The 12104-nt window shown below is 39.6% G+C and overlaps 1 protein-coding gene across 2 annotated transcripts in view; it reads right to left on the bottom strand.

Moving 5' to 3' along the window:
• Positions 1-638: 638 nt before the first annotated feature.
• SHC4 (SHC adaptor protein 4) overlaps positions 639-12104 on the bottom strand; it is a 131252-nt gene continuing 119786 nt past the window's right edge. Inside the window, exons 11-12 of one of the 2 annotated variants that reach the window (XM_032624093.1) lie at positions 11735-11988; positions 639-3054 (exon numbers count right to left, since the gene is read on the bottom strand). In XM_032624093.1, coding sequence (XP_032479984.1) covers positions 2899-3054; positions 11735-11988 — 410 coding nt within the window. In that variant the 3' untranslated portion in view covers positions 639-2898. The remainder of the gene's footprint in view (positions 3055-11734; positions 11989-12104) is intronic. The other variant, XM_032624094.1, reaches the window with a different exon arrangement.

Below are 12104 nucleotides of genomic sequence, written 5' to 3'. Positions count from 1 at the left end.
TCGGCAGTGAGAGTGCAAAGTCCTAACCACTGGACCACCAGGAATTCCCAAAAATGTGTACTTTTGATGAAGTACAACATACCAGTTTTTCCTTTAACAGATCATGTCTAAGGACTCTTTGCCTTGCCTTATATCCTAAAGACTTTCCTCTATGTTGTTCTTTCCTAAAAGTTATCACAGTTTTACATTTCACATTTAAGTCCATAATCCATTTGAGCTAATGTTTACATAAAGTGTGAGGTTCATTCTTTTGCCTACAGATGTACCGTTGCTCCAGCATCATTTGCTGAAAGGCTATCCTTCGTCCACTGAGTATAATGCCCCTTAGCCTCCTCCCAGTGGAGTCCCCAGGGCTGGTTAAGTGCCTCCTCTGTAGGCCACAGCTCCTAAAAGGCAGCCCTTTCACACAGCTCTCCCTCCAGATTCTGTTACTGCTCCCTCCCCTACTCCTTCACTGGTTGAAGACCACTGCATCCTCCCTTGTGGCTTCCCCATACTTCACCCACACCTTTGTCAATAGTCCCTTTATCAAACTCTCCTCTAGTCACCCAATTTAAGTGAGCCAGCTGTTTCCTGTCAGGACCCTGATGCATCCTACAAACGATAAATTTTCCAAATCCCAAACATCAGACATATACTGTCAGTCATCACAAAGCAATAACCATTTATTTTTTTTAAGTTGTTTACAGGTATTTATACACAAATGGATTTCCACCTTAAGACAGATGAAGATAAGGATGTGACCTTAAAAGAGCATGCAGGCAAACACTTCTTTTGTTGTTTCCCTTTAACTGTGCCCATTGTTGCAAGTGTGGTGTTTGCTCATCCAACTACCACACCGTTACAGTCAAACACTGACCATCTATGTGTCCTGCTCACGCCAGCTCTACTCTTTGCATCATCTTCTATCAAGAACTTCTTCTGGCCACCCAGTTATCACTCTGCTCAACCAGAATGAGACCACAGCCCTGCTCTGTCTCTTTTAAGATAATAAGACCACCCATAAACTTCGCTGATTTACACCCATGCTCATCCCCTTTATGAGGACAAATAATCAAGAACTACAGTGTATGCAAAATTGAGGAAAGATACATTATTTCCTAGTTGTATAAAAGGAAACAAACCTATCTAAGAAGCCAATGGCAGTCAAAGTAAAATAAAAGCATAAACCTTCACATAAAAATACTAGAGTTCAGTGTGCTTGGTTTCTGATGATTTCTCTGTGAAAGAAGTTTCTCTCATTTTACTTAAAACTTAGCAAACGTTTCACAATTACAAACATTAAGTTGTATCTATACATCCAAAGCGAAGTGGAATTAAGGCAATTGTCCAGATAACTCAAGATAAAAAAAATAAACACAAAAAACTCTAAAATAATGGCCATATCTCTATATGCAAAGGCAGGTAGAGGGCTGAGACCGAAGCCGTTTTCTGCCACTCAAAATAACCAAATCTACTTCTACTACCATCACTTATATTTTTCCAAAGTTTCAATGTTTTTGACTGAAAGGCTCCAGATCTCTGCTATCTGAATGATGATCTCAATGAGCACAGACACAGACTAAAGGAAAAAGCTGCAGTTTCAAGCTTAATTATACAGGCTGGTTATCAACACTAACCCCTAATAAATGAAAAATTTGCCTTTTATAAATTCATATTATGTTAGGGCTGAAATGGACCTATGAATTCACCTAGCCCAGCTCCCTCATTTTATAGACAAGGACACTGGAGTCCAGACAGGTTCAGCAAGTTGCTCAAGGTCACAATGAGGCCCAGTCCAGTGCTTTTGCTTACACAATGCTTCATTACATCGTTGGTTTACCAAGTGTGCCTGCATGTGTCAAACCTTTCCAATTGTTTCATTCAGTGTTTTCTCCCTGGTACATTTTTTCTGGTCATATCTAGAAAAGGTGCTAAGGATACATGTAGATGAGGGCCTATGATTCAGTCACCACGAATCAACGGGATATTTCCCCATACTTTAAAATAAATTCGGTGCTTTAAATAAGAATGGAACCAATTTGGAGACTGAATATGAAGAACACTGGTTTGTTTGCCATCTTTTAAATCCATGCACTCATGAGCTCTTTTTTTGGGGGGAAGGGTGAGGGGGAGAGGGAAGGAGGGAGAAATACGATGAAATCAGAAATGACATTGATTTGGCTTCTTTAGTTTGTCACATGTTGCATACAAACAGTCCAAATACCAAAGATTGAGAAATACTAGGACAAAAAATTTGGGCTCCAACCCTTTAAACAGCAAATGGGACAGGCCAGTGAAACTGACGAATGCTTTCAGTGGCCCTTGATTTGATTCCACTGGTATAGACACCGTCCAAATTCAATGTCCAATTTATTTTAACACTGAGGTGAAAGTGTTACCAAACAGAAAATGTAATAAAGTCAATAACTATTAAGCAAATGGCTTCTTATTTTTATAACAAGGAAAAACTTTTTTGGCAAATGGTTCTATAGTTATAGAATATGAAGACATTTAGAACTAATCTCCCCAATATGAAAATGTCCCCAAATTATCAAGTTGAAAGGCACATACCACTGCCCCAGCAGTTCATTCAAGTTGTCTTCAGCACGTGAAATTTCAATTGTGCTTTTTTTAGCTTGTTATCAATGCAATATGGCCTTAAAAAGTGACATCCGTGCATATGTATACTTTCTTTTCAAAGGGACCCATCCTCTTCCCTTTTTCTGATTTTCACTTTCTGAAGATCGATTTTTGTTAGTTCTTTGTTTTATAAAGGACCTAGTCCATGATGGTCTCAGAAAGATACACTTCGCAGTTTGTGCTCTAATTTATCTAGAAACCAAGTGTGAATTATTTTTGTGTCCTAATACAAAATGGACTTTCCTGAAGTATCAGTGTGATGGTACTTCCATACTGTCATTTGTTGGAATGCAAAAGTACTGGATTATTATCTTTTCTCACTGGTTGTTTAAGGCTTACTTCGCTTCCAGAAGAGATGATTGGCAAACTATTATCCATGTGGTATCTGATAAGGTGGCCAACATTATCAAATACATGATCCTTGGTCCTCACCTTGAAAAGGAAATACAAATGTATTTAGGTTAAATGATAATGGTTCTCCTGAAAGGCATAAACAATCATAGGGTAAAAACAGACATATCCTTGAATGAGGTAACTGCTGAATAAAGAAAAATAAAGATACTTTTCAATTCTGGATCCCTTAGTAAACAATTTTCTCATTCCCAATTACATTTTTTTTAATTTATTTTTTTAAGATTTTTTTTCATTTGATGTGGACCATTTTTAAAGTCTTTATTGAATTTGTTACAATATTGCTTCTGTTTTATATTTCCTTTTTTTTTTGGCCCAGAGGCATGTGGAATCTTAGCTCTCTGACCAGGGATCGAACCAACACCTGCCTGCACTGGAAGGCAAGGTCTTAACCACTGGACCACCAGGAAAGTCCCCCCAGTTACATTTTATTGGAGCATAATTGCTTTACAATGGTGCGTTAGTTTCTGCTGTATAACAAAGTGAATCAGTTATACATATACATGTATCCCCATATCTCCCTCTTGTGTCTCCCTCCCACCCTCCCTATCCCACCCCTCTAGGTGGTCACACAGCACCGATCTGATCTCCCTGTGCTATGTGGCTGCTTTCCACTACCTATTTTACATTTGGTAGTGTATATAGGACCATGCCACTCTCTCACTTCGTCCCAGCTTACCCTTCCCCCTCCCCATGTCCTCAAGTCCATCCTCTACGTCTGCATTTTTATTCCTGTCCGAGGTTCTTCAGAACCATTTTTTTTTTTAGATTCCATATATATGTGCTATCATATGGTATTTGTTTTTCTCTTTCTGACTTAATTCACTCTATATGACAGTCTTTAGGTCCATCTACCTCACTACAAATAACTCAATTTCGTTTCTTTTTATGGCTCAGTAATATTCCACTGTATATATGTGCTACATCTTCTGTATCCATTCATCCGATGATGGACACTTAGGTTGTTTCCATGTCCTGGCTATTGTAAATAGAGCTCCAATGAACATTGTGGTACATGACTCTTTTTAAATTATGGTTTTCTCAGGGTATATGCCCAGTAGTGGAATTGCTGGGTCGTATGGTAGTTCTAGTTTTAGTTTTTTAAGGCCTCCATACTGTTGTGCATAGTGGCTGTATCAATTTACATTCCCACCAATAGTGCAAGATGGTTCCCTTTTCTCCACACCCTCTCCAGCATTTATTGTTTGTAGATTTTTTGATGATGGCCATTCTGACTGGTGTGAGATGATATCTCATTGTAGTTTTGATTTGCATTTCTCTCATGATTAGTGATGTTGAACATCCTTACGTGTGTTTGTTGGCAATCTGTATATCTTCTTCGGAGAATGTCTATTTAGGTCTTCTGCCCATTTTTGGAGTGGGTTGTTTGGTTTTTTTGATATTGAGCTGCATGAGCTGCTTGTATATTTTGGAGATTATCCTTTGTCAATTGCTTCATTTGCAAATATTTTCTCCCATTCTGAGGGTTGTCTTTTCATCTTGTTTATGGTTTCCTTTGCTGTGCAAAAGCTTTTAAATTTCTTAGGTCCCATTTGTTTATTTTTGTTTTTATTTCCATTTATCTAGGAGGTGGGTCAGAAACGATCTTGCTGTATTTTATGTCATACAGTGTTCTGCCTATGTGTTCCTCTAAGAGTTTTATAGTGTCTGGCCTTACATTTAGGTCTTTAATCCATTTTGAGTTTATTTTTGTGTATGGTGTTAGGGAGTGCTCTAATTTCATTATTTTGCATGTAGCTGTCCAGTTTTCCCAGCACCACTTATTGAAAAGGTTGTCTTTTCTTCTTTGTATATTCTTGCCTCTTTTATCAAAGATAAGGTGACCATATGTGCATGGGTTTATCTCTGGGCTTTCTATCCTGTTCCATTGATCTATATTTCTGTTTCTGTGCCAGTACCATACTGTCTTGATTACTGTAACTCTGTAGTATAGTCTGAAGTCAAGAAGCCTGATTCCTCCAGCTCCATTTTTCTTTCTTAAGATTGCTTTGGCTATTGGGGGTCTTTTGTGTTTCCATACAAATTGTGAAATTTTTTGTTCTAGTTCTGTGAAAAATGCCATTGGTAGTTTGAGAGAGATTGCCGTGAATCCATAGATTGCTTTCAGTAGTATAGTCATTTTCACAGTGTTGATTCTTCCAATCCAAGAACAGGGTATACCTCTCCATCTGTTTGTATCATCTTTAATTTCTTTCATCAGTGTCTTATAGTTTTCTGCATACAGGTCTTTTGTCTCCTTTGGTAGGTTTATTCCTAGGTATTTTATTCTTTTTGCTGCAATGGTACATGGGAGTGTTTCCTTAATTTCTCTTCCTGATTTTTCATCATTAGTGTATAGGGATGCAAGAGATTTCTGTGCATTAATTTTGTATCCTGCTACTCTACCCAATTCATTGATTAGGTCTAGTGGTTTTCTGGTAGAGTCTTTAGGACTCTCTATGAATAGTGTCATGTCGTCTGCAAACAGTGACAGTTTTACTTCTTTTCTGATTTGGATTCCTTTCATTTCTTTTTCTTTGATTGCTGTGGCTAAACCTTCCAAAACTATGTTGAATAATAGTGGTGAGAGTGGACAAACTTGTCTTATTCCTGATCTTAGAGGAAATGGTTTGTTTTTCACCATTGAGAATGATGTTGGCTGTGGGTTTATCACGTCTGCTTTTATTATGTTGAGGTGAGTTCCCCCTATGCCTACTCTCTAGAAGGTTTTTATCATAAATGGGAGTTGAATTTTGTCAAAAGCTTTTTCTGCATCTGAGATGATCATATGGTTTTTATCCTTCAATTTGTTAATATGGTTTATAACATTGATTGATTTGTGTATATTGAAGAATCCTTGCATCTCTGGGATAAATCCCACTTGATCGTGGTGTATGATCCTTTTAATGTGCTATTGGATTCTGTTTGCTAGTATATTGTTGAGGATTTTTGCATCTATGTTCATCAGTGATATTGGTCTGTAGTTTTCTTTTTCTGTGACATCTTTGTCTGATTTTGGTATCAGGGTGATGGTGGTCTCGTAGAATGAGTTTGGGAGTGTTCCTCCCTCTGCAACTTTTTGGAAGAGTTCGAGAAGGATAGGTGCTAGCTCTTCTCTAAATGTTTGATAGAATTCACCTGTGAAGCCCTCTGGTCCTGGGCTTTTGTTTGTTGGAAGATTTTTAATCACAGTCTCAATTTCAGTGCTTGTGATTGTTCTGTTTATATTTTCTATTTCTTCCTGGTTCAGTCTCAGAAGGTTGCGCTTTTCTAAGAATTTGTTCATTTCTTCCAGGTTGTCCATTTTATTGGCATAGAGTTGCTTGTAGTAATCTCTCACGATCCTTTGTATTTCTGCAGTGTCAGTTGTTACTTCTTCTTTTTCATTTCTAATTCTATTGATTTGAGTGTTCTTCTTTTTTTTCTTGATGAGTCTGGCTAATGCTTTATCAATTCTGTTTATCTTCTCAAAGAACCAGCTTTTAGTTTTATTGATCTTTGCTATCGTTTCCTTAATTTCTTTTTCATTTATTTCTGATCTGATCTTTATGATTTCTTTCCTTCTGCTAACTTTGGGGGTTTTTTTGTTCTTCTTTCTCTAATTGCTTTAGATGTAAGGTTAGGTTGTTTATTTGAAATGTTTCTTTTTCCTTGAGGTAGGTTGTATTGCTATAAAATTCCCTCTTAGAACTGCTTTTGCTGCATCGCATAGGTTTTGGGTCATTGCGTTTTCACTGTCATTTGTTTCTAGGTATTTTTTTATTTCCTCTTTGATTTCTTCAGTGATCTCTTGGTTATTTAGTAGTGTATTGTTTAGCCTCCATGTGTTTGCATTTTTTACAGATTTTTTTCCTGTAATTGATATCTAGTCTCATAGCGGTGTGGTCACAGAAGATACCTGATATGGTTTCAATTTTCTTAAATGTACTGTGGCTTGATTTGTGACCCAAGATATGATCTATCCTGGAGAATGTTCCATGAGCACTTGAGAATAAAGTGTATTCTGTTGTTTTTGGATGGAATGACCTATAAATATCAATTAAGTCCGTCTTGTTTAAAATATCATTTAAAACTTATGTTTCCTTATTTATTTTCATTTTGTATGAACTGCCCATTGGTGAAAGTGGGGTGTTAAAGTCCCCTACTATGACTATGTTACTGTCGATTTCCCCTTTTATGGCTGTTAGCATTTGCCTTATGTATTGAGGTGCTCCTATGTTGGGTGCATAAGTATTTACAATTGTTGTATCTTCATCTTGGATTGATCCCTTGATCATTATGTAGTGTCCTTCTTTGTCTCTTGTAATAGTCTTTATTTTAAAGTCTATTTTGTTTGATAGGAGAAATGCTACTCCAGCTTTCTTATGATTTACATTTGCATGGAATATCTTTTTCTATCCCCTCACTTTCAATCTGTATGTGTCCCTAGGTCTGAAGTGGGTCTCTTGTAGACAGCAAATATTGTTTTTTTATCCATTCAGCCAGTCTATGTCTTTTGGTTGGAGCATTTAATCCATTTACATTTAAGGTAATTATCAATATGTATGTTCCTATTATCATTTTCTTCATTGTTTTGGGTTTGTTATTGTAGGTCTTTTCCTTCTTTTGTGTCTCCTGCCTAGAGAAGTTCCTTTAGCATCTGTTGTAAAGCTGGTTTGGTGGTGCTGAACTCTCTTAGCTTTCGCTTGTCCGTAAAGGTTTTAATTTCTCCATTGAATCTGAATGAGATCCTTGCTGGGTAGAGTAATCTTGGTTGTAGGTTTTTCCCTTTCATCACTTTAAATATGTCCTGCCACTCCCTTCTGGCTTGCAGAATGTCTGCTGAAAGATCAGCTGTTAATGTTATGGGGATTCCCTTGTATGTTATTTGTTGCTTTTCCCTTTCTTTCAATATTTTTTCTTTGTATTTAATTTTTGATAGTTTGATTAATATGTGTCTTGGCATGTTTCTCCTTGATTGATCCTGTATGGGACTCTCTGTGCTTCCTGGACTTGATTGACTATTTCCTTTCCCATATTAGGGAAGTTTTCAACTATAATCTCTTCAAATATTTTCTTAGTCCCTTTCTTTTCTTTTCTTCTGGGACCCCTATAATTCGAATATTGGTGCATTTAATGTTGTCCCAGAGGTCTCTGAGACTGTACTCAATTCGTTTCATTCTTTTTTCTTTATTCTGGTCTGTGGTAGTTATTTGCATTATTTTATCTTCCAGGTCATTTATCCATCCATCTGCCTCAGTTATTCTGCTATTGATTCCTCCTAGAGAATCATTGATTTCATTTATTGTGTTGTTCATCATTGTTTGTTTGCTCTTTAGTTCTTCTAAGTCCTTATTTAACCATTCTTATAGTTTCTCAATTCTATTTCCAAGATTGTGGATCATCTTTACTTTTACTATCATTACTCTGAATTCTTTTACAGGTAGACTGCCTATTTCCTCTTCATTTGTTAGGTCTGGTGGTTTTTACCCTGCTCCTTCATCTGTTGTGTGTTTTCCTGTCTTCTCATTTTGCTTAACTTACTGTGTTTGCAGTCTCCTTTTCACAGGCTGCAGGTTCATAGTTCCTATTTTTGGTGTCTGCCCCCAGTGGGTAAAGCTGGTTCAGTGGGTTGTGTAGGCTTCCTGGTGGACGAGACTGCTGCCTGTGTTCTGGTGGATGAGGCTGGATCTTGTCTTTCTGGTGGGCAGGACCGCGTCCGGTGGTGTGTTTTGGGGTATCTGAGAACGTAGTGTGATTTTAGGCAGTCTCTCTGCTAACGGGTGGAGTTGTGCTCCTGTCTTGCTAGTTGTTCGGCATGTGGTGTCCAGCACCAGAGCTTGCTGGTTGTTCAGTGGAGCTGGGTCTTAGCTTTGAGACGGAGAGCTGTGGGAGAGCTCCACCGATTGATATTACGTGGGGCCAGGAGGTCTCTGGTGGACCAATGTCCTGAACTTGGCTCCCCCACCTCAGAGGCTCAGGTCTGATACCTGGCCAGAGCACCAAGACCCTGTCAGCCACAAGGCTCAGAAGAAAAGAGAGAAAAAAGAAAGAAAGAAAAAAAATAAAATAAAATTTTAAAATAAAAAAACTAAAAAGTAATTAAAAAAATAAAAATAAATTTAAAAAAAAGAAAGAAGAGAGCAACCAAACTAACAAACGAATCCACCAATGATAACAAGTGTTAAAAACTATACTAAAAAAAAAAAAACAATGGACAGACAGAGCCCTAGGAGAAATGGTAAAAGCAAACCTATACGGAAAAAATCACACAAAGAAGAATAAACATTCACACTCACAAAAAGAGAATAAGGAAAAAAATATATATATATACATATATATACATATATCTATATTTAAAAAAAAGGAAGAGAGCCACCAAATCAATAAACAAATCTACCAATGATAATAAGCTCTAAATACTAAACTAAGATAAACATAAAACCAGAAACAAATTCGGTGCAGAAAGCAAACCCCAAGTCTACAGTTGCTCCCAAAGTCCACCACCTCAATTTTGGGATGGTTCGTTGTCTATTCAGGTATTCCACAGATGCAGGGTACATGAGGCTGATTGTGGAGATTTAATCTGCTGCTCCTGAGGCTGCTGGGAGAGATTTCCCTTTCTCTTCTTTGTTCGCACAGCTCCTGGGTTCAGCTGTGGATTTGGCCTCGCATCTTCATGTAGGTCGCCCTCTGGTTTCTGCTCTTCACCCAGACAGGAGGCAGTTAAAGGAGTGGCTAATTAGGGGCCTCTGGCTCAGTCAGGCCAGGTGGAGGGAGGGGTACAGAATGCGGGGCGAGCCTGCGGAGGCAGAGGCCAGCGTGACGTCGCAACAGCCTGAGGTGCACCACGTGCTCTCCCGGGGAAGTTGTCTGTGGATCATGGGACCCTGGTAGTGGTGGGCTGCAGAGGCTCCCAGGAGGGGAGGTGTGGATAGTAACCTGTGCTTGCACACAGGCTTCTTGGTGGCTGCAGCAGCAGCCTTAGCATTTCATGGCCGTCTCTGGTGTCCATGCTGATAGCCGTGTCTCCTGCCCGTCTCCAGAGCTCGTTTAGGCGGTGCTCTGAATCCCCTCTCCTCGCGCACCCCGAAACAATGGTCTGTTGCCTCTTAGGCGTTCCAGACTTTTTCCTAGACTCCCTCCTGGCTAGCTGTGGCGCACTAGCCCCCTTCAGGTTGTGTTCACTCAGCCAACCCCAGTCCTCTCCCTGGGATCTGACTTCAGAAGCCCGAGCCTCAGCTCCCAGCCCCCACCCACCCTGGTGGGTGAGCAGACAAGCCTCTCAGGCTGGTGAGTGCTGGTCAGCACAGATCCTCTGTGCAGGAATCTCTCCGCTTTTCCCTCTACACCACTGTTGGTGCGCTCTCCTCCATGGCTCCGAAGCTTCCCCCCGATCCACCCCCCGTCTCCTCCAGTGAAGGGGCTTCCTAGTATGTGGAAACTTTTCCTCCTTCACAGCTCCCTCCCAGAGGTACAGGTCCCATCCCTATTCTTTTGTCTCTGATTTTTATTTTTTCTTTTGCCCTACCCAGGTACATGGGGAGTTTCTTGCTTTTGGGAAGTCTGAGGTCTTCTGTCAGCATTCAGGAGGTGTTCTGTAGGAGTTGTTCCACATGTAGATGTATTTTTGATGTATTTGTGGGAAGGAAGGTGATGTCCACGTCTTACTCCTCTGCCATCTTTAAGGTCCCCTCCCATTACCTTTTTAAAGCAACTGTCATTCCCCGTTAGGAAAATGGTAAACACTGTCACCCAATCCAAATTTGCAAGCAACCTTTTTGCCATGTTACTTTTTGATACATTCTATCATATATATTCCTATAAATATTTTGCCTCATAAAAGTATGACCACCTCTGCTCTCTTTTGGTTATTATTTGCATGTAATATCTTTTTCCATCCTTTCACTTTCAGCCTATGTGTGTCCTTAAATCTAAAGTGAGCCTCCTATAAATAGCATACATATAGTTGGATCCTGTCCCTTTAGCTCTCCATCCAGTTATTCTGCATCTTTTGTTTGGGAAGTTTAATCCACTTACATTTATAGTAATTATTTATAGAGAAGAACTTACTATTACTATTTTGATAATTGTTTTTTGTCCAGGATCATTTCTGTCTACAGGTATCCTCCGCTCTAGCCATACCTCTTTTATTTAATACCATTCTACCGCTCTGGTTGCTCCTGTGATTCCTTCCTTATGCTCCAAATGTCTCCCTTTAAAACTTTTGCCCTCTTTCAAGGTTCCTCTTACACGTCAGACCCTGCAAGAAGCCTTTTCAGTTTGCCTCAATCAGAGCACCCCCTTCTATCCTGAGAAACACCATAATGCTTTGGTTGAACCATTCTTATGTTATTCATCCATAATTATTTAAGCATCTGTCTTATGAAATTATAAGTACCCTGAGAGCAAGGACTCTGTATGTGATACTGATCAATAGTTAACTATGAATCCCTGTACTTCCATGTAGGAGGTATTCATTTAACTCACTGAACTGCACTGAGAAGGGCAGAAAGAGGCTGTCCTCTAAGTGATCCTCTAGGGTGGCTCCCACTCAAACCCCTCCACTAGCCTCTATTTACCACTTCCTGCTCTAGCTGGAGGGTTCAAGAAAAAGTAAACCCTTAACCTTAAACACTCTTCAGTATCAGGCTTTAGACCTATCACTCAGAGTAACCTGAATCACAAGATCCTGTGAAACTCTAATGGGGGTCAATAATACCTTGCCTTCGGGATCCACCAGGAGAAGATGTTTTGCCTGGCCTCCCTGTAGCCCACTCAGCACATACTGGCCAGGAGATGTTGCACTCTCTCGAACCAAAAAGTCCCCATCCTTTACCAAGAGGCTCTCTGCTGCTTTCCTGCTCAGCTTGCCGTGGTAGCAGTCTTCATTCCGCAGCTGCTGCTTAATGTGTGGCAAAGAATGTGAGCTGGCAGGCTGGGCCGTGGCACCTGGCTGAACAGTTTCTGGTGCCTCTGAAGTCAAAATACAAAGAGAGACACCGCCAAGTTACCTCCTCATCCATCCTTTTGTTCATTAATTCATTCACTCACCAGATATAATTTGAGGACCTACTGTGTGCCAGGCACTC

The sequence above is a fragment of the Phocoena sinus genome, chromosome 2 (assembly GCF_008692025.1).
Source record: "Phocoena sinus isolate mPhoSin1 chromosome 2, mPhoSin1.pri, whole genome shotgun sequence".
In the NCBI taxonomy this organism is placed as follows: domain Eukaryota; kingdom Metazoa; phylum Chordata; class Mammalia; order Artiodactyla; family Phocoenidae; genus Phocoena; species Phocoena sinus.
The sequence above is the reverse complement of the archived record's forward strand: the minus strand, read 5'-3'. Positions and strand labels throughout refer to the sequence as shown.